At 40.3% G+C, this 19,008-nt stretch overlaps 1 protein-coding gene across 3 annotated transcripts in view; it reads left to right on the top strand.

Annotated features, from left to right (window-relative positions):
- Window positions 1-9,429: 9,429 nt before the first annotated feature.
- The window catches only part of Rtn4 (reticulon 4), a 60,013-nt gene continuing 50,434 nt past the window's right edge, over window positions 9,430-19,008 (top strand). For all 3 annotated transcript variants that reach the window (XM_004632426.1, XM_004632425.1, XM_004632421.1), the window contains exon 1: window positions 9,430-10,305. In XM_004632426.1, the coding sequence (XP_004632483.1) occupies window positions 9,744-10,305 (562 nt within the window). In that variant the 5' untranslated portion in view covers window positions 9,430-9,743. The remainder of the gene's footprint in view (window positions 10,306-19,008) is intronic.

Genomic DNA, 19,008 nt, shown 5'->3' with positions numbered 1-19,008 from the left:
CAGCCTCCCAAGAGCTGGGATTACAGGCGCACACCACCATGCTCAGTCTCCATTGCTGTCTCAGGGCTCCCTGGGGGCAGGGCCGGCACAGCAGGGACCAAACCCTGGCCATTGTGTTCTGCCTAAGCAGATGCTTTAGTCCACTTAGCTATCTGGCTGGCCCTCTGTAACTGTACATCTTGAAATCAAATTCAAATCCCTGTGGCTTCTTTATTTTTAGCAATATTTGTAGTTTACAATGTAATTGCATTGAGCATATTTTGTTAAATCCATTCTTCAGCATTTCATGTTTCATTTTCAATAGTAGTTTTAACTGACATAAACCTTGCATGTAATTATCATGTACAACATGACATTTTGAAATATGTATATACTATGGAATACCTAAAATGAGCTAATTAACATATTACATCATTTACTGTCTTGGTTTTTTTTGGCAGTACTGAGGGTTGAATTCATGATCTTGCATGTCAGGCAGGTGCTTATGCCACTGAGCTATATCCCTGTCCTCATCTTTTTTTTTTTTTTTTTTGTATTTTAGGGACAGGTCTACAGGGTGTTCAGAGTCTCACTACTAGATCAGACTTGTAGTGATCCGCCTGTTTACAGCCTCCCAAGAGCTGGGATTACAGGTGCGCACTACCACATTCAGTCTCTTTTTGTAATTGTTGAGGATATTTAAAATCTCAGCATTTTCAAGAACGCAATACATTGTTTAACTGAAGTCACCAGTTTTGCATTAGCTTTCTTGAGCTTACTCCTTTCTAACTTAAAGATGCATCATTTGACCAACTGTAGTGATTCTGCTTTTTTTTTAAACTTCAGTTTTTCACTTGTTTGTTCCTAATGTCTTATTGTTTTGTTTTCTATGTTTGGGGAGGTTCCTCAACTTTGTTTTTCAAAAATGTCAGGGCCAGCCCGATAGCTCAGCAGACTGAAGTACCTGCTTAGGCAGATGCGGGGACTGGGGTTTAATCCCAGACATGCAGCACCAGCCCCGCCCCCAGGGCATGTAGGAAGGCGAATGAGACTCAGTGTGGTGGCACGTGCCTATAATTCCAGCGTTTAGGATGTTGAAAACAGGAGGATCACTGAGTCTGATTTGTGTAGTGAGACCCTGTAGACCCTGTACTAAATACACTAAAAAACAAAGTTTATTAATTTAAAAACACAACAATTAAAAAAGTTACTGTGGTAAAATATATTACATAAAATTTACCATTTTAACTATTTTTAAGAGTCCAGTTCTGTGGCATGAACTATACTCACATTGCTGTGCAATTATCACTCCTATTCATCGCCAAAGTTTTCATTATACGGTACTGAAACGTCATTCATATTAAACACTAAGCCCCATTTCTGTCCCCCGCCCCCCAGCTCCTGGTTTCCACTATTCTACTTTCTGCTCTATTTATTTAACTGTTCTATTTATTTAACTCAAAAAACTGGAATCATACAGTATTTGTCTTTAATGCTGGTTTATTTCACTTTACATTATGCCTTCACAGTTCATCTATGCTGTAGCTCTCACCTCTTGTTCATTCATTTGTTCTTTCATTCATGCACATATTTTTTTGAGACAGGGTTTTGCTCTGTAGATCAGGCTGCTCTTGAACTCGCGGTGTAGTCCAGGCTGGCCTCAAACTCACAGCTATCCTTTTGCCTCAACCTCTGCAGTGCTGGGTTTACAGATCTGAGCCCCCACTCATTCCCTTTTAAGACTGAACATTATCATTGTATGTATACACCACATTTTGTTTAAACATTTATTTATAAACAACACTTGATTGTTCCTACCTTTTGGCTATTAGAATAATGTTGCTATGAAGATATATAGTAATTAGTTCTAGCTTGCAAACTTTTTCATATTCTGATTAAAAATTTTTTTTTTTTTGATATGAGGTCATGCTACAGAGTTTGGACTCATAGTGATCGTCCTGTCTCAGCCTCCCCAGCGCTGGGATAACAAGTGTGCGCCACCATGCCCGGGGTCCTGGGACTGGCATGGCATGTGGTGCCAGGGATCAAACTCAGGTCCTTGTGCTTGCCGGGCAGGCACTTAGACTGCCGAACTATCTCCCCTGCCCCATTTTCTCTGATTTTTAAATTTTTATTATTTGTTTTCACAGAAGCAGTATCTTCCTGAAATATTAATTACAGTTTTTTGTTGTCTGTATCTGTCTCAAGTTTTTTTTTTTTTCCTGTTTGTTTTGATTCAAGGTTTTTATCAATGTCTGCTGATTCTTTCTGTTGTTGTTTCCTGTGTAGGAATGTAGCATTTTAACAAAGGACTAGAATCTCCGTGAGAAGAAAGGACAGACCGAGAGACTTGACTTCAGGGCAGATGAGCTTTTTTATTGGACTATCCCAAATACCATTGTTTGGAGTCAGCTTTTTCTCCACATTAGAAGACACCATTTTCCTTTCTCTGGGAGGAAGAAGTATAGTTAACAGAAGAGGACGGGGAGCAACGGTGGGATGGCAGGACTGTGCAGAAGCCATGCTGTGGGCTTTTTAAATTTTTTTTCCTTTTTAGTACTGGGGACTAAACCCAGGGAGACTCTACCACTGAATTAGACCCCCAATCCTTTTCATTTTTTGAGATAGATTCTCAGTTGCCCAGGAGGAACTGGAACTTACAAATTCCTGCCTCTGTTTCCCTTATTACAGGTACGCACCACTGTGACTGTTTTTGCTGCAGGTTTTCTAAGACCAGGATGTGGGTAGAGGGGGCCAGGGGTACTACTTTTAGTCCACTTGTTTTCAGTCCCAGCATCTTTTAAGATCAAGTGTATAAGGATTTCTGTGCCTCAGATTGCTTTGCTTTTAATTGCTATTGTCTCTTGAGAGATATTTAAATTGTAACTTCATCCACTCTGCTAAATCAGTAACTTCCCCTCCATCTGTTTTTTTGTCTTCCAAAAATGTGTTGAAGTATTTGATTCACTGTGGCTTCCTCTCTTGTTCTCTTTGTCCTTGTTGGTTAATATGATTTTTACTGTTTTACTGCCATTTTGACAAGAGTTTTGGATGGAGAGGCAGTGAACACATGATACACCATATTTAACTCAGATAACCAGCATTTATCATTCATAAATGATTTGCAACATTTTTTACCACTTAATAGGAAAAAAATTTCTACTCAAGACAATAAAACTAAGGTAAAATGGAAATTCTAAATCACAATAACTTTCTAGCAATAAAAGGAAAATGAGTGTCAAAAAATGGTCAGGTAATATCCAATAGCATTTCTAGCCATGATTATATCTAGGTTTTCTGAGAAAAGGCAGAAAATAAGGTGCGCATGAGGATTATGTTTGTTGGTTTAAAATCATATAAACAGCGAGCAGTATATTAAAGGATAATATATTACATAGTTAAGTTTGTAATTTAGTGAAGCTCACTTATGCTTACGTTGCTTTTCTTCCAGTAATTTCTCTTTAGCTTCTTCATTAGTGAACAGGTACAGGAAGAGGCAAAAGTCTACCAGGCAATTGTATTTGCTATGGGCTAAGAGGTTAACGCTACCAGTTTACTGAGGGCTTGGGGATTATCTGTAGGCTTACATCACTAGTCCTGTCCCTATTCCTATACCTTCCTTAGTGCTAAATATAATTACACTGAGTATAATGACTGGAAGAAAAGCAACATAAGAATAAGTGAGCGTCACTAAATTATAAACTTAACTATGTAATACATTATCCTTTAATATACTGCTCATTGTTTATATGATTTTAAATCAACAAACATAATCTTGTTACGTACTTTATTTTCTGCCTTTTTCAGAAAACATAGAAATAATTATACTGGATTTTTTTTTTTTTTTTTTTGTGGTACTGAGAATTGAACTCCGGACCCTGCGCTTGCCAGGCAGGTGCTTAATTCTACTGAGTGATCTCCCTGGCCCCTGTAATATTATTTTTGAGTTGAGTTTCATATCTAAAGTTGATAGAGAAGTTTCTTTTAAGCTCTCATTTGAAAACTAAAGAACTGGACATACAAAGAAAAACTAAAAGTTATTTTTAATCTTAATATTTATTTATTTGCTCAGAGATAGCAAAGATGAAGTTGAAATAACATGGTGAGAATACATCTTGGGCTGGGGATTGCAGCTCAGCAGTAGAGCGTATGCCTAGCGCATGCAAAGGCCTTGAATGAGATTCACCAGCATGAGAAAAAAAGGGGGAGGGGAAGAGACGAAATCCAGAAATGTTGCATGATGACATCTCCTAAGGATTTTTCCTTCATTTTTTTTTCTCTATAGGTAGCAGGAAGAATCCTTCAATCTTCTTTGCCATCCTTTCCCCCCTAGGTCCCCCAAACCCTAACTTGTGAAACCTAACAGAATTTAGTACCAGCTCTCTGGATTAGACCTCTCTCCTAAAGCTAGCTTTGATTTTTTTCTGTTGTTTTCAGGCTATTTCTAACCCAATTTTCTGCAGTCAAATCAAGTTTAATATATCTAAAAACTTAGGTCATCCAGTATTACTCATCCAAACTGTGTTCCCTTTCTTGATTTCTTTGGCAATGGCAGCACCAATTTATCTTGTCACCTAAGATTAAACCCTAGCATTGGCTTTTCTTTCTTGTCTTCCATCATTATTAGTCACCAAATTCTTCTGAAATGTCTTTCAAATTTATCTCCTATTTACTATGCCATTAGTTTAGGCTTTCATTAGCTTTCTCCTGAGCTGAAAATGCTAATACAATAAAGTTCTTCAGCAATACTTACGCAAAAATAGCATGTCTTTAATGTTTTGTTCTTTAATCTAGCCTCCATAATCTATTTTTTAACAGTATTGTTTTTTGTAAATTAGTAATCAGGTCATTCTATCATTGTGCTTAGAGATCTTTAGTAATCCTTAGAAAAATTTCAGAGCCCAGGCTAGAACCTTTTTCAAAGGCTATAACTAGCTAACTAACTAACTAACTAACTAAATAAGTAAATAGCAGACTTTATACTTTAATCTTTTGCTATCAGGAAGGGTGAGCTATATATTGGAATGCATATTTGGGAGACTTTAGTTTTCTTTTCCTTCTTCACTTCTTTTTCCTCCTCTCCCTCCCTTTCTCTCTCATTCTTTCTTTTGGCAATACCAGAAATGGAACCGAGAGCCTTCTCACAGAGCTATACCTCCAGCTGGTACCATGCCTGTACCAGCAGGGCTCTTTTATTACCAGAGCCCTTATCTTTTTTGTGACTGGATCTCTGTGAATCAAATTACCCAGCCTGGGTTTGAACTTGTGATCTTCTTGCCTTGGCCTCCCACAGTGCTGGGATTACAGGTATGTATACCATGCCTGCCAATGAATAAAATTGTAATCACCTAAGGTAGCATAGAAATTATTTTGGCTGGATTTGTGCTGCTAGATCAAAAGTAATTTTTTGGTAGCTCTAAAATTTTACTATGTCAACACAATTGTCACCAGAGAAATCATACACATTGAAATAGGCTAAGAAGATGTAATAATAAGGAAGAGGTCCCAAGGAAGGTAAAAGACTAAGATTAGGTTTATTTTTAATTATGACCTTTACTTGCCTATTAGATGATTTCTTTTTAAGGTATTTTGAGCAGAAAGGTTGAGGGCAATTCAGTAATGCATTGAACTGACAAGTCATTTTTAGTAGGTAAAAGAACTGTGGTTGAAACGACTGGAAACAGGTTTGTCTGGAATCCACCTTTTATCTTTCTTCTATGACTGCTGAACATACTCTGGAAGTCACGTATTGCAACATATGCACAAAAAAAAAAATAATATGCCCAGCCTTAGGCTTTTAACTCAAGAGCTGCTGCTTCATGATGCAAGGGCACTTAACCTGGTCTACAGATACTAGCTATGGTATCAAGCATTTTCAATAAGGTATAGTATTATAGAAATGAAATGGGCCATTTTCCTAAGTAGTGAGTCTCCCTTTGCTGCACATGTACGAGCATATTTTTTATTGTTTATTGCTATATTTCCCTTGTCTTGAACAGGGCTTGGTACAGAGCACATACCCAGCAAGTGCTTCTTGTATGAATCCAAAAACAAAAGATAGAAGCAAAAATTAGATGATATTTCAACTAATTTTTACTATGAAATGAACTATCTGGAAGGTAGTAGCTTTAAACAACCATGATTCATTATTTTTTATGACTCTATGGACAGGCTGGACAGTCCCGGACGGCCTCACATTTCAAGGGTTCCGCCGAGTGGCTGGGACAGCTCAGGTCTGTCTCCATGTGTACCTCAGCCACCAGCATGAAGAAGTGGAGCTTCTTCAGAGTGTCATCATTCTAGAAGAGTGAGTGAAAGCTGTGATGCTCTGATGGTGATGCTTGGAACTCTTCTAGGTTATTTATTGGCTCAAGAAAGTTACAAGGCCAGCTCAGAAGAGGTAGGGTAACTGCCTCCCCTCTATTTTTCAAAATTTATCACAAATGACCAGCTCTAAAAAAAAAAAACCTTCTGTTAGAGAACTATTGTAACTGGAGGGTGATTGGTCAGGCTGACCTCTCGTAGGCCTTCAACCCTTGAGATTCTATCACTTTAAGATTTGTGTTCTGAGGGAGAAGTTAGTAACTGGTGTCATCCAGAAACCTTAATTTTCTTTCTCTGGTAAGGCATTTTAAAACATAACTCATTGAAGAATTATTTTTAAATTATTATGATGATGTAGAATTTGTAACCATTTCAAGTGCCCACAAAATCTTCTTCTTAGAGTAATATTTACATCTAATTATATTAGTATGTAGCTAGCCATTTAAATTTTAGTATAGCTGTAACATTGTCGTCTTTTGTGTTTTGTTGAGCATTCTATGAACAACAGATAAAACTTTATATTCATCCATCAAATAGCAATCACTGAGATTAATCAAAATCTATTTCTATTCTGCATCAGAGTGCTATGTTATTGCTTGATACTTAGTACTGCTCATTATTAAATTTGTAAACTTGCCACTTTCCTCTAATCATTCTTTCATAAAACTTTTGTTAATGATCTTCTCTTGAGACTACTTCAGCAGTAGTAAGAACAGAGACACATGAAAGCAGATATGTCATATAAGAAATTTATAAACAATGTGTTAAAACCCTGTGAAACTGCCCACTAGGAATTTCAGAACAATCATAGCAGTGTGGGACCGCCTAAACTGTGACTAACAGACAAATTCATACCACAGAATGTTGTTAGAATATTTTCATATACCTATGAAATTGATTGAAAGCTAGACATGCTCTTTAGCAATTTTTGATAAGACTTTACATCCGGTTACTTTAGTCATTATTTTTTTGAATCTATTTAAAAGTTTTAATTTGGCATTAACCTCCTGCCCCTAAATATTATACCAACATGCCTCTTGCTAATCCCTCTGGTAAAATAAAACCAAACTCAAAGCCAGTTGTAGAAAGCCAGTTCATCTCTGTGGAATTCATGTGATCACAGTTGAATAGATTGCTAGTTAACCTGTTAAAGTAACATTGCCAGGAAATCTTGCTCTACTTTTACTTTTTTAAATAAAAAAACTTTCTTAGTTTGTTGTACATTACTGTAACTAGATGTGACTAACTGGCACTAAAACTCTTATTTCTTAAATTTACAGAAAAGAGGAAGAGGTTTAAGTCCAGCATTCTCACATACTGTTTTTGTCCACGCAACCAGCATACATTTTATTAATATCTTATATTGATGTGGCCTATTTGTTACAATTGATAATAATAATCCTATATATTTTTTATTGTGCTGGGCTCAAACCCAGTGCCATGTACATGTTAGGCAAGCATCCTGCCACTGAGTTACATCCCAATCCCTTGTATTGATGATCATTAAGTAAAGAACAGAGCTTACATTACAGTTTACTTTTTTCTGTTGGATTGTTACATGAGCTTTCTCCTCTGTAAAATGTAATATCTCCAGCATTACAATATAATATAAAATAGTTTCACTGCCCTAAAAAAAAAAAGTCTGTGCTCAATCTATTTATTCCTCCCCACAACTACTTTTCTTTAACTCCCAAAATAAGACTAGGGTAACATCAATTGATTGGAGTTAAGAACTTGCTTAAATAATAAATAATTCTCTATGGCAATCAAAATTTCTTAAATATTAGTGTAGACTAGCACCATCCAATAGGAATATAATGTTAACCATGCTTTAAAAAAATGTTGGGAGTTGCTTTCATGAATGGTTCTTATCCAACACTTCCTGAATACTGTAGTATCATTTTCAACATGTAACCAATGTGAAGAATCAAGTGGTTTTTTTTTTTACAATTTTAAAAAAAGTTTTTGATATTAATTCTGGAAATGCAGTGTAAATTTTCAGACATGTCAAGTGCTTGGTAGACATAAGTAGTCAGTGACTAGGTTAGTGAACAGCTTATAGACTGTGAACAACCTGCACGATGGTCATCTTTCTCTCTGCAGTCCTCCAGAATAGGATTGCAGCCGGTGTTCTTGAAACTTATATTAGAAAGATAAAGGCTTCTTTACCTCTGAATGTTTAGTTCTTATATGTTCTGCAACCACTTTAAATTCTCCAGCTTTGCAAAAGGCGGACTGGGGAACATAACGTATTTTCACGTATCAGACCCATGAGTATTAAGGTTCCTGAGTCTCAGAAAGGCTGAATCATCTGCAATGTTGACTCATGAGCCTAAGGTGACTGAAACGTAATGTAATCTGCCTCCCGAGGCATCTTATTGTTTCAGCTTTCCCCTCTTCCCTTTCTCCTTTTTGGATGACTCATTCTCCTACTATGTAAAAGTCTATCCAGTACAAGACAGAACCCATGGTCTCTTTGGCAGAGCTGATTTTCAGCGTGGTCAGCCCCACAATCTCAGATTATCTAGCACAGCTGTTTTGTCTATCTCATGCCTCAATCTGCAGTTCGGACTGGAGTGAGCCTACAACTGTCAAAAATAGTCCATCCTTCCTTTTCTTTTAGGGTGGTAGGCATGTGGTTTGGGAATTTAAGTTTGTAAAAGTATAGTCTTTCACTTCAAAATCTTTTTGAATTCTTAAATCCGACTTCATAGTAATGTTAATATATTTCTCTAGTCCGGTTTTTCCCTTTTCCGGGAGGAAAGTTTCCAACCCCAGTGCCCCCGGCCCCCGCCCCCCAGGCTAACGCCCTTCCGGTGGCCCGTTAGGAACCTGTACAAACCCTCAGCTCTGGCAGCCCGCCCCTCTGGCAGGGTTCTAACAACAGACCCACCTCTAGCTGCAGGCAAGCAAGACCCCACCCCACCCCACCCCACCCCCCTTCAGCTACCCAGGGTGGGGGTGGAGCTCTTAGGCTCCAAACTCCGCCCATCAAATAACGCCAGCCGGTTAGAGAGAGGAAGTGCAATAAGCCCCACCCACTTTCAACTCTTTCCCTTACTGTTGGGCTGGCTAGCTGCCCATTTTTGCTACCCCGCCGCCGATTGGTTCTCTCCGTCCCGCGCCAGTACCTGCCCTTCCCGCCGGGGGAGGGTGAGTCACGCCAAACTGGGCGGAGAGTCTCCTGGCCTCTCTCCTTCTCGCGTCTGGGCGGCGGCGGTAGCTGGGGACGGGGCGGGTGGCGCATCACAGGCGAGGCGGCAGGAGGAGCAGTCTCATTGTTCCGGGAGCCGTCGCCACCGCAGTTCCCTTAGCTCGGTCGGCCCTGCCCCTGTCTGTTTTCCCCAACCCCCACCACTGCCCGCGGCTCTAAGGAGAGAAGCGCCCTCGGTGGCGGCAGCGGCGGCGGCGGCTGCAGCATCATCCCCGACCCGCTGGCCATGGAGGACCTGGACCAGTCGCCCTTGGTGTCCTCGTCCGCGGACAGCGCGCCCCGGCCGCAGCCCGCCTTCAAGTACCAGTTCGTGAGGGACCCGGAGGACGAGGAGGAAGAGGAAGATGAGGAGGAGGAGGACGAGGACGAGGACCTGGAGGAGCTGGAGGTGCTAGAGAGGAAGCCCGCCGCCGGGATGTCTGCGGCCCCAGTGCCGCCCGCCCCCGCGGCCGCCGCGCCCCTGCTGGACTTCGGAAACGACTTCGCGCCGCCGGCGCCCCGGGGACCCCTGCCGGCCGTTCCCCCAGCCGCCCCGGAACGGCCGCCAGCGTGGGACCCGAGCCCCCCGTCGTCAGCAGTGCCCACGCCATCCCTGCCCGCGGCCGCCGCAGTCTCGCCCGTCCAGCTCCCCGAGGACGACGACGAGCCTCCCGCGCGGCCCCCCCCGCCGCCCCCCGCCGGCGGGAGCCCCCAGGCCGAGCCAGCGTGGACCCCGCCTGCCGTGGCGCCCGCCGCGCCCCCCTCCACCCCGGCCGCGCCCAAGCGCAGGGGCTCCTCGGGCTCAGTGGGTGAGTGCCGCGCCCCCTTTTGTGTGCAGGGCCTCCTCTCCGCCCCGGGGGCTTTGTCTGCGGACGTCTGGGGGACGGCGCCCCCCTGGGGGGAAGCACGGAGAAAAGGGTGGGGCGGGCTTGTTCTTTATTGTCTGTCTGGGTTTCGGGGAACACGTGTACCCCGCACCTCTCCAGTTCTTCGCTGTAGCACCTTCACTATTGCGTCCCGGAAGTTAGGCACTGCCCCTAGTAGGAGCTGGGATGTGTTGGAGAGGAACGGGGCTTGCAGATTCTGTGGGCTGGCTTGGCCGTGAGGTGGAGATGGGAAGGCTGTGGCACCCTAACTAAAAATATTAGGAGGGGCTTTTGTCCGGCCGACTGTAGCTACTAAAGAAAAGGTGCAGCTTCGCCGAGGGACTGTTCGCTCGCGTGCAGCCCCAGCGCTGCTCCGCCCTCCGGCCGTGGGGGTCCGCGCAGCTCCCCTCCCCCTCGCTGCGCCGGAGGGAGCTGGCCGGTTGGAGAACGTCCACATTGACCCAACTGCGGTGAAGGGAGGGCGCCTCCAGTGGCGTGGTGCGGAGAGCACTGGGAAGGAGAGACTCCTGGCAAAGTCCTGCCACCGCCCTGCTCCCCCGGGGTAATGTGGCAGCCCTCTACCATGTGAACCCAGCCAGGAAACAGGATCTGGGCATTGTGTTCCGCAGGGCCAAGGTTCGGCCCGGGTCTCAGCTGCAGGGTGAGAGGAGCTACCAGTTGTTAATGTGGACCCGCGCAGCCCCTTACTGCGTCGTAATTGTATCTTAGAGAAAAGGCAAAATGGTTGACATTCTTAAAACCGAAAACCTGTGGATTCCTTCCGGAGAAATTAGCTAACTGAATTTGTGGCAAATATTGCCGTGAGACTCAAGGAAATGTTTTGAGACAGACGTTTTCAAATTTTGGTTAGAAATACTATTTTTCATATTGAGAGACCGCATTTTTTTATGGCCTGAGAAATAGCTTTCAGGTCTTTCCATTCACATAAGTACTTGATAGCGTATTATTACATTTTTATTTTTAGACACGTAGTTTTATTGTCCTTTTCGCCTTGGAAAATTATTGTGGAAAGGAAAAAAATCAAATGTTAGAGATCAAGAGTGCATCCTTTTATATGTATATTGCTAAGTAGTTCAGTGCTTTAGGGACGCAGTGTCAGTCTAGCAGTTAGACATTTTATAAAGGTGTAGAATTAAGTGATTTAACTGCTGAGAAATCTTCATGGGCTTGTAGGATTTGGTGGTTTATTTCTTTAGAAAAGGGTGTCTGAAATGACATGATTTTTTCAATTCACAAGTCTAACATGGCCAGTTATGATGCTTCTGAGTAATGTTTTTATGTTGAGGTACTCCAAGCATTACTCAACAATAATTACTAAAGACTTTAGCATTTGAGGAGTAATTCAGGCTTCCTTTTTTGGTATGGAAAAGACACATTTGAGGGACAATAAGGTAAAAGATTATGAATAAGTATTTAAGTAGGATTTTTAATGCTTGGCAAAAAGCATACCAACTTGCCATGTTATATTCCTACATGGGAACAAAGAGAAGAGTTTTGTTTTTTGAACATCGGGATTCAGGAGGACAGCATTATTTTGGAATATTGACTGTTGGGATACTAGATTTAGGAGACAAAGGAGAGAGAATATTGCCAATTTTTTTTTTTTTTTTTTTTGTTCCTCGCATGCCTTCAGGGCACGTTTGCGGGAGAGTTGTGAGGTTCGAACTCCAGCCACCTGAGGCTGACCGCTTTGTGGAAGCAGCCACTTAAAGGACTGAGCTAGGTAGGCCCAGGCCCCCACATCGTTGATACTTATTTGGGAGCTAAAGTTTCTTTTATAAATGCAAGAACAGTGATTATGACCATGGATAGTTTTAAACCAGTTCAGTGCATCTGGATTTCTTAATTCACAGAAATTTACATGTTAACTGAGTCCATTATGATTTGCTTCTAAGACTCGGGCACTGTTCCAGGCTTTGAGAGTGGAACAGTAGTGACACTTGTGCTCAGCCTTGGGAGGTAATAATCACATAGACTGCAGTGGTGGTGTGTGATAAGTAAACAGAAGATAACTTGAGTGTGGGCCTCCTTTTAGGAGGGTGACACAAAGAAAGTCTTCAAGCTGCAACTAGGGCAAAAGCCCTAAGGTCGCAATGAGCTTCTTAAGAGTACTGTACCTAGTCAGAGTACTGAGAAGAATTTGTGACAATGGTGGCAGATGAGAGTGGAGAGTTGGGCTTCAGACAGACAATGTGGGTCAGAAGCCATGGTAAAATAATGTTTGGCTTTAAAATATTTTAGAAACATACTCCTTAAATAATGCTGTAATTTTGGAGCTAAGCTACAAGTCCTGCAAATTGAGAGAGGCTGAGAGGACCAGTAGAGTAAAGACAAAGGAGGTGAGAAATGTGCAGAGCATCATTGGAAACAGACTAACCAGAAGCGGGTTTGCGGATCTGACTCGGGTATTGAACATTGCCATTTACACAGGTTTTCAGTTGACGTAGCTTTCCAGCTATTGGCAAGTCGCACTTCTGCAGTTAGCAGTTGTGTGTGGAACATCTCCTGAAGTGCAGTCACATTGAAGGGAGGCTAATGCCTCTCACTTGATGGGCACTTTTCATGGAAAAAAAAAAAAATGTCCTTTCAGTTCAAAAAGTGCTTAGTTAGCTGTCTAGTCTTTGAGATTATGCAAGGGAATCTAAATAGAAATGATTTGAAGGAAATATAAACAATATTAGTCGAGTTGACTTTGAGCTGGTCTCTCTTGTGTTCTGAACAAGTGTTAAGACTGAAGATGCGTGAGGGCTGTGGCTGCTGGAGGGTGTTGGATGCCGAATTTGGATTTTCCTACTGTAATCTGTGTTCTGACATCAAAGTGCTTTGCTTATGGCAACTTGTGTTATAAAACAAAAAAGTTTTTATTGTAGTTATTTCTAAAATACAGTGTTACTTCATTGTCATTTTTTCCTAATTTACTGCTCTAGGCAGTGAGAATCCATTGGAAATTATTGAGCTGAGGCAAGGCATCGTGAAAGCAGTGTTAGGGAATTGAGGAAATGTTCAGGATAGGTTTCAAAGGAATGCACTATTGAGAGAGCTTTTGCAGTAGTTCCAAGAGGCGAGGAGGGCCTGAACTAATTTATTACTGATTCAGTGAAAATGGAGTAGAGGAGAGGTAATATAAGAGATTATAAGAAACAGAATTTCTCTAATTGGTTGTGAATCCCTGTTTTCTTAGTTAAGTTACAAAGAAGCTTTGTGAAAGAATTGTTAGGACTTGAAGGCTGTGGCTGCACATACTGTACAGAAGAAAGTGTTTATTAAATAAAAATGGAAGACTATCCAGGGTTGTTAATTACCATAGAAATTTGTGTAAGAATGAATATTATAAGTATAGAATATGGTTTTATGCTTAAAGGTTAGTCTGAGTATTTTATTACATGGTCGCTTAATTTGACATAGGAACAAATATTAGACATTTTACAAAATTTTGAGTGATACACAGTGTAAACATTAAATATCAGTTCTTTGTTCTTTTCTCTCTTTTTTTTTTTTTTTTTTCTTTTGAGACAGTGTCTTCTCAAGCTTTTTTAACTTGCTGTGTAACCCAGGCTGACCTCAGACTGACAGCAGTCCTTCAGCCTCAGCCTTCACAGACCTGGGATTACAGTAGTGAGCCACCATGCCCGTCTTTAAGTACTAGTTCTTAATGTAAAGCCCAAGTAAACAATGATTTAACAGCCCCAGGAGTCCATGCCTCTAAACAAAAGGATCTCATGCTTTGCCATCCCCTTGCCCTTCATTTTTATCTGGAAAAGAATGGCAAGCATGGAAGTGATGAGTGTATAGAGTCTGAATTTTTTTATTGAGCCATTTCTAATTTTCTGATTAGTAAAAAATTAAAAATAAATGTTATGCTTCTTTATGGACAATATAAACTTTGTTTCAGATTGGTTCCTAGGAAACTAAAATTTAGTAGTTTACAAATGCCTTTCTTAAAATGAGGTAGCAAAGGTGGAACGTCTAATAAATAAGTACAATTAAGTTTACAAAACATTTCAGTGCTATACCCACTCCAAATTTACCATATAGTATATTATATATGATATAATAAATTAGTATATGGTATTTGCTATATATAAAATATTTTTAGAAGGGCGTATTGTTATTAATTGGCTTTTTTACATGTAATTTTATAATACACCTAAAATTCAGTTTATTTGAAAGTTTGTTCCAGGCCTTCAACTTAAATGGTACTTTTTTAAAGATACTTGGCCAGTCCAGGATAAATGATGGCCTTTCTGTCCTTCCCTTCCTCTTCTTCCCTTTCTTCTCTCCCCCCGTCCCCCCCTTGCTCCTTTTTTCTCCCTCCTTCTCTTTTTTTCTGAGGTGCTGGGGATTGAACCCAGAGAGCCCCAGGGCATCACACATGCTAAACGTGCTCTTTAGCACTGATGACATTGGCAAGCCTTGGATGTTATTGTTCCCTGCAACTTCTGACTAGACTTTTTAACCTGTAGAGGATTTGATAAATTCACAGTTAAGCTGCTGGTTTTTATGTTTCTTGAAATGATTTTTTATCTTTTTATTTGTACACTTTAGATATACACGATAATGTTCATCATGGGGAATTTGCGCCTGTGCGTGGTAGAGCCTGCTTGTTTTTCCCCTTCCCCTCCCCTCCCTTGTACTCCTTGTTTACAAAGCTTTGTTTCAGTTTTCCCTTGGAGACTGTTTTTTGATCCTTCTGATGATTATTAATTTTTTAAATTAAAAAAATTTTACTAATTTTTAAACTGTTTGCCTTATTTATTCCCATAACAGTCTAGCTTTAACATACTCTATTCATATTGTATATGGTAATGGAATGTGTACTCATTGCTGTCCTCTACCTTACCATGTATTCTGTGAGGAAAGGGATTACGTGACATTGTATCTTTGTTGCTAAGCCTAGTGCCTCTAGATGTGGTAGATACCAGTTGTTTGCTTGATGAATAGAATGTTACAGATGAATGCTAATTGTTTTGAGTTAGTATACAAAATAAATACTGAGGCTAGATAACTTACAAAGAAAGCTTTATTTAGGTGATAGTTGTAGAGGTTCAAAGGAATAGCACTGGCATATTTGGCTCTTATGAGGATGTAATAGTGGATGGTGTTACAATGGCAGGAGCACATGCAAGCAGGAGAATTCATATGGTGCCCAGGAATACGGAGAGGCCAGTTTTGAGCTGCCTTAATCCCTCTTGAAGGTGGTACCCTCAACTGACCTAATCACCTTCCACTGTTCTATTAAAGGTCCCAATGTGTGACATCACCACAGTGAACAAACAGTAAGCTTTATACTTAAACTCTTGAAGGACATGCCTAATGCATAGTTCTGATCTTCATATTTTGTGCTAATCTAAAATAGCTATAGGGCCGGGGAGATGGCTCCGTAGAATAAGTGCTTGCCGCGCAAGGGCCTGAGTTCAATCCCCGGTTCTGTCCAAAAAAAATCTGTCCCTAGAGAGCCCTAGTTCTTTCATTCATTTGTTCATATAGGTAAAAATTTACAAGGTAAAAATTCGCAAATGATATAATAATGATAGAAATGACTTCCCACTTGTTAAGAGATTCTTCAAGTTGTATTCTGGAAATCCAATCTTTGCTAGTAGTTTCTGCCTAGAAATATTGTATGGGTAAGTTTATTTTTTTCTCTTTATGCAAAAATAGCTATGGATAATCTATGAATGTATTATGTAGCCATCCCCCTTATGAGGTCATGTTCTGTGGTTTCAGTTGCTTGTGGTAAAAAATATTAAATGGAAAATTCCAGAAATAAATAGTTCATTAAGAGTTACTAGGACTTTCTGGGCATGATGGTACATGCCTGTAATCTCAGTACTCAGGGGGCTGAAGCAGGGAGATTGCTGTGAATTTGATGCTGGCCTGGGCTACAAAGTGAGTTCAAGGCCAGCCTAAACTGCACAGTGAAACCCTATCTCAAAAAGATAAAAAGGCAAATATGTATTACTAGGACTCACTGTAAAAAAAATTTTTTGGGGGGTGGTATTAGGGATTGAACTCAGGACCTTGTGCTTGCCAGCAAGCACTTACTCCACTGAGCTAGTTCCTCAGCCCACTCACTGTAATAATGCACAGTACATCTGTTCACCAAGGAGGCGACTGAGTAACTAATGGGCACATAGCATATGTTATATAGATATACTGGAGAAAAGCATGATTTGCACCCCTGCTTGGAAGGAGCATTCATGGTGTTGATACTACACATTGATTCATTGATTAATTTATAAGTTATATACAGATAATTCTTTTTTGGTCACCCAGAAAATTGAACCTAGGGCCTCATGTATGATAGACTAGCATTCACCTTCTGAGCTATACCTTAACCCCTTTTAATTTTGAATTTTGAGGCAGGGTCTTACTGAGTTGAACAGGCTGGCTTCCACCTTCTGGTCCTCCTGCCTCAGCCTCACTGCTTTTGCATAGCTAGGATTATAAGTGGGTGTGCACAACTGCATTCTGGTGTTATGCTTTTCTACAAACATGTAACATTAATGTTCAGAAATTTATTTGAAAGTTGAGCCTTAAATAGAAACTAGCCTACTTAGTATGAAGCACTTGAATTGATGAATTATTCAACTATTTGGCCCTCCCCATTCAATTAATTATGGACTAGAAAAGAAAGGTAAGTTTTTCATTTAAAAAAAAAATTTGGTCAAATAGCTGAGCAGATTAAAGCACCTGTAAGCAGGTGCGGTGGCCAGGGCATTGATCCCTGGGCCTGCCATGCTGGCCCTGTCCCCCGGGGTGAACTGAGATGGTGATTGAAACTGGGCTTGGTGACGCGCCTGTAATTTCAGCTCTTGGGAGGCTGTAAACAGGCGGATCACTAGGAATCCGATTTAGTAGTGAGACCCTGAACATCCTGTAGAACCTTCCCTAAAAAATAAAAAACTAAAAAAAAAAAAAATTTTTTTTTGGGGGGGTGCTAGTGAGCTATCTCAGCAGACTAAGCTACCTGCTTAGGCCAGCCCAGGGACCAGAGTTTGATCCCTGGCACCACATGCTGTGCGGGCCCCACCCCCATGGTAACGTGCACCTGTAATCCAGTGCTGACGAGGCTGAAACAGGAGGATCACTATGAGTCTGAGCTGCGTAGTGAAACCCTGTACAAACTACATTTAAAAAAATTCTGTGTGTGTGTGTTGAGAAAGTAAACATTTTCTATTCCTGTAGTAGGAAGTGTGGCTGCCAAATGCTGATTTTTTTTAATAGTCTGAAATTTTTACTTGACATATTCTATTAAGTTTCAAAAATGGTTTTTTCTAAATGGTTTGTATTTATTTGCGTACTTATTCCAATAGATAAAGAAGGTCTTTAAAATTTCATGTATTTTATAAAGTTTGTTTAAACACGACTTGGAAGTTGTTTAGTTATATTGGTGATCCATTAAATGTTCAATATTTGTTGAGGAAGAGTTAATGGATACCTTTGTTCTCTTTTTTGCAGTCATTGCCTGAGTGTGGAGACAAAAAAGATAAGTAGAGGTTTTACTTAAGACAGGCAGATTAGGGGAAAACATACAAATGACGTATTGTAAAGATTTTTTTTTTTATTCTTAAAGCCAAAAAAAGCTTGTGCTTTTAAGAAAAGCCACGTAATTACATAATTGTAAATTGCCTGCAAAATTGGACCACCCACCAATTTGATTTGTAAATTTGACTGATTGGAGAACCAGGCACTATTTATTAAATTCATCTATTTCATTGTTCAGATGGCCCTAGATGAAGCTGAACTGAAGCATTTTTTTTTAAGCTACCAGTGCTTTTGATGTCAAAAAATAAGAGGAACTTTTTAAATTTTGTTTTTTCTTCGAAGAAAGTTGGTAAAAATGGCTAAACCTATCATGTATGTTATAGGTGTTACAACTTTTCAGTCCAAACTTATCACTATCATTTGTTTACATTTGCTATTGAATTCGATATTTATGAGACAACCAATTTTACACATCAGAAATGTTATCAAGTATATTACTATACAGACAGCAGTATGAAATGGGTGGAAAAGCAACTTCTTTTTAATTTATTATTACTAGCTTAAAATTTGTTAAAAGAAACAAATCTGTTTTAGTAGAACTACAGGCCTTTGGTGAAAGGTTGAATTTCAGTGTTGTATGTCATGCAGAGAAGAAATTAATTCTGTCAGATTCCAAGTGTGCTATTTTAATCTTTACGCAAAACTTGACAAAAACTTTGATACTTTAATTTGGCATAAAGTACAAAAATCAAAACGAAAAAGTATTTTATTATATGATTCTTTGCCTACATACAACACACAGATGTGCTTTAGAAGGACCTAGGTCGGTAGTGAACATCCGGCATGCGTGCCACAGTGGGCCTGCGGGACCCTTTCTGTCAGAATGGAAGCCAGGTTGCTCCAGCAGCTGAACACTGGATAATGGTTCTTTCTAAATTAAAATCTTAGTATTCAGATTTAATTGCAGTGTTGTCACTCCATGATAAATAAGTGGGTTTTGGGTTTCAGTTTGGACGCTTAGTCTCTAAAAGATTTGCCATCACTGATTTAGGTATTTTAATCTGCTATCTGTTCCCCTCACTAAAATTTTTAATGACGTATGTTTCAAGGACTGTTGTTCAAGTTAGCATTGAAAGAATA

This window comes from Octodon degus, unplaced genomic scaffold (genome assembly GCF_000260255.1).
Source record: "Octodon degus isolate 3935 unplaced genomic scaffold, OctDeg1.0 scaffold00048, whole genome shotgun sequence".
NCBI classification, from domain to species: domain Eukaryota; kingdom Metazoa; phylum Chordata; class Mammalia; order Rodentia; family Octodontidae; genus Octodon; species Octodon degus.
The sequence above is the reverse complement of the archived record's forward strand: the minus strand, read 5'-3'. Positions and strand labels throughout refer to the sequence as shown.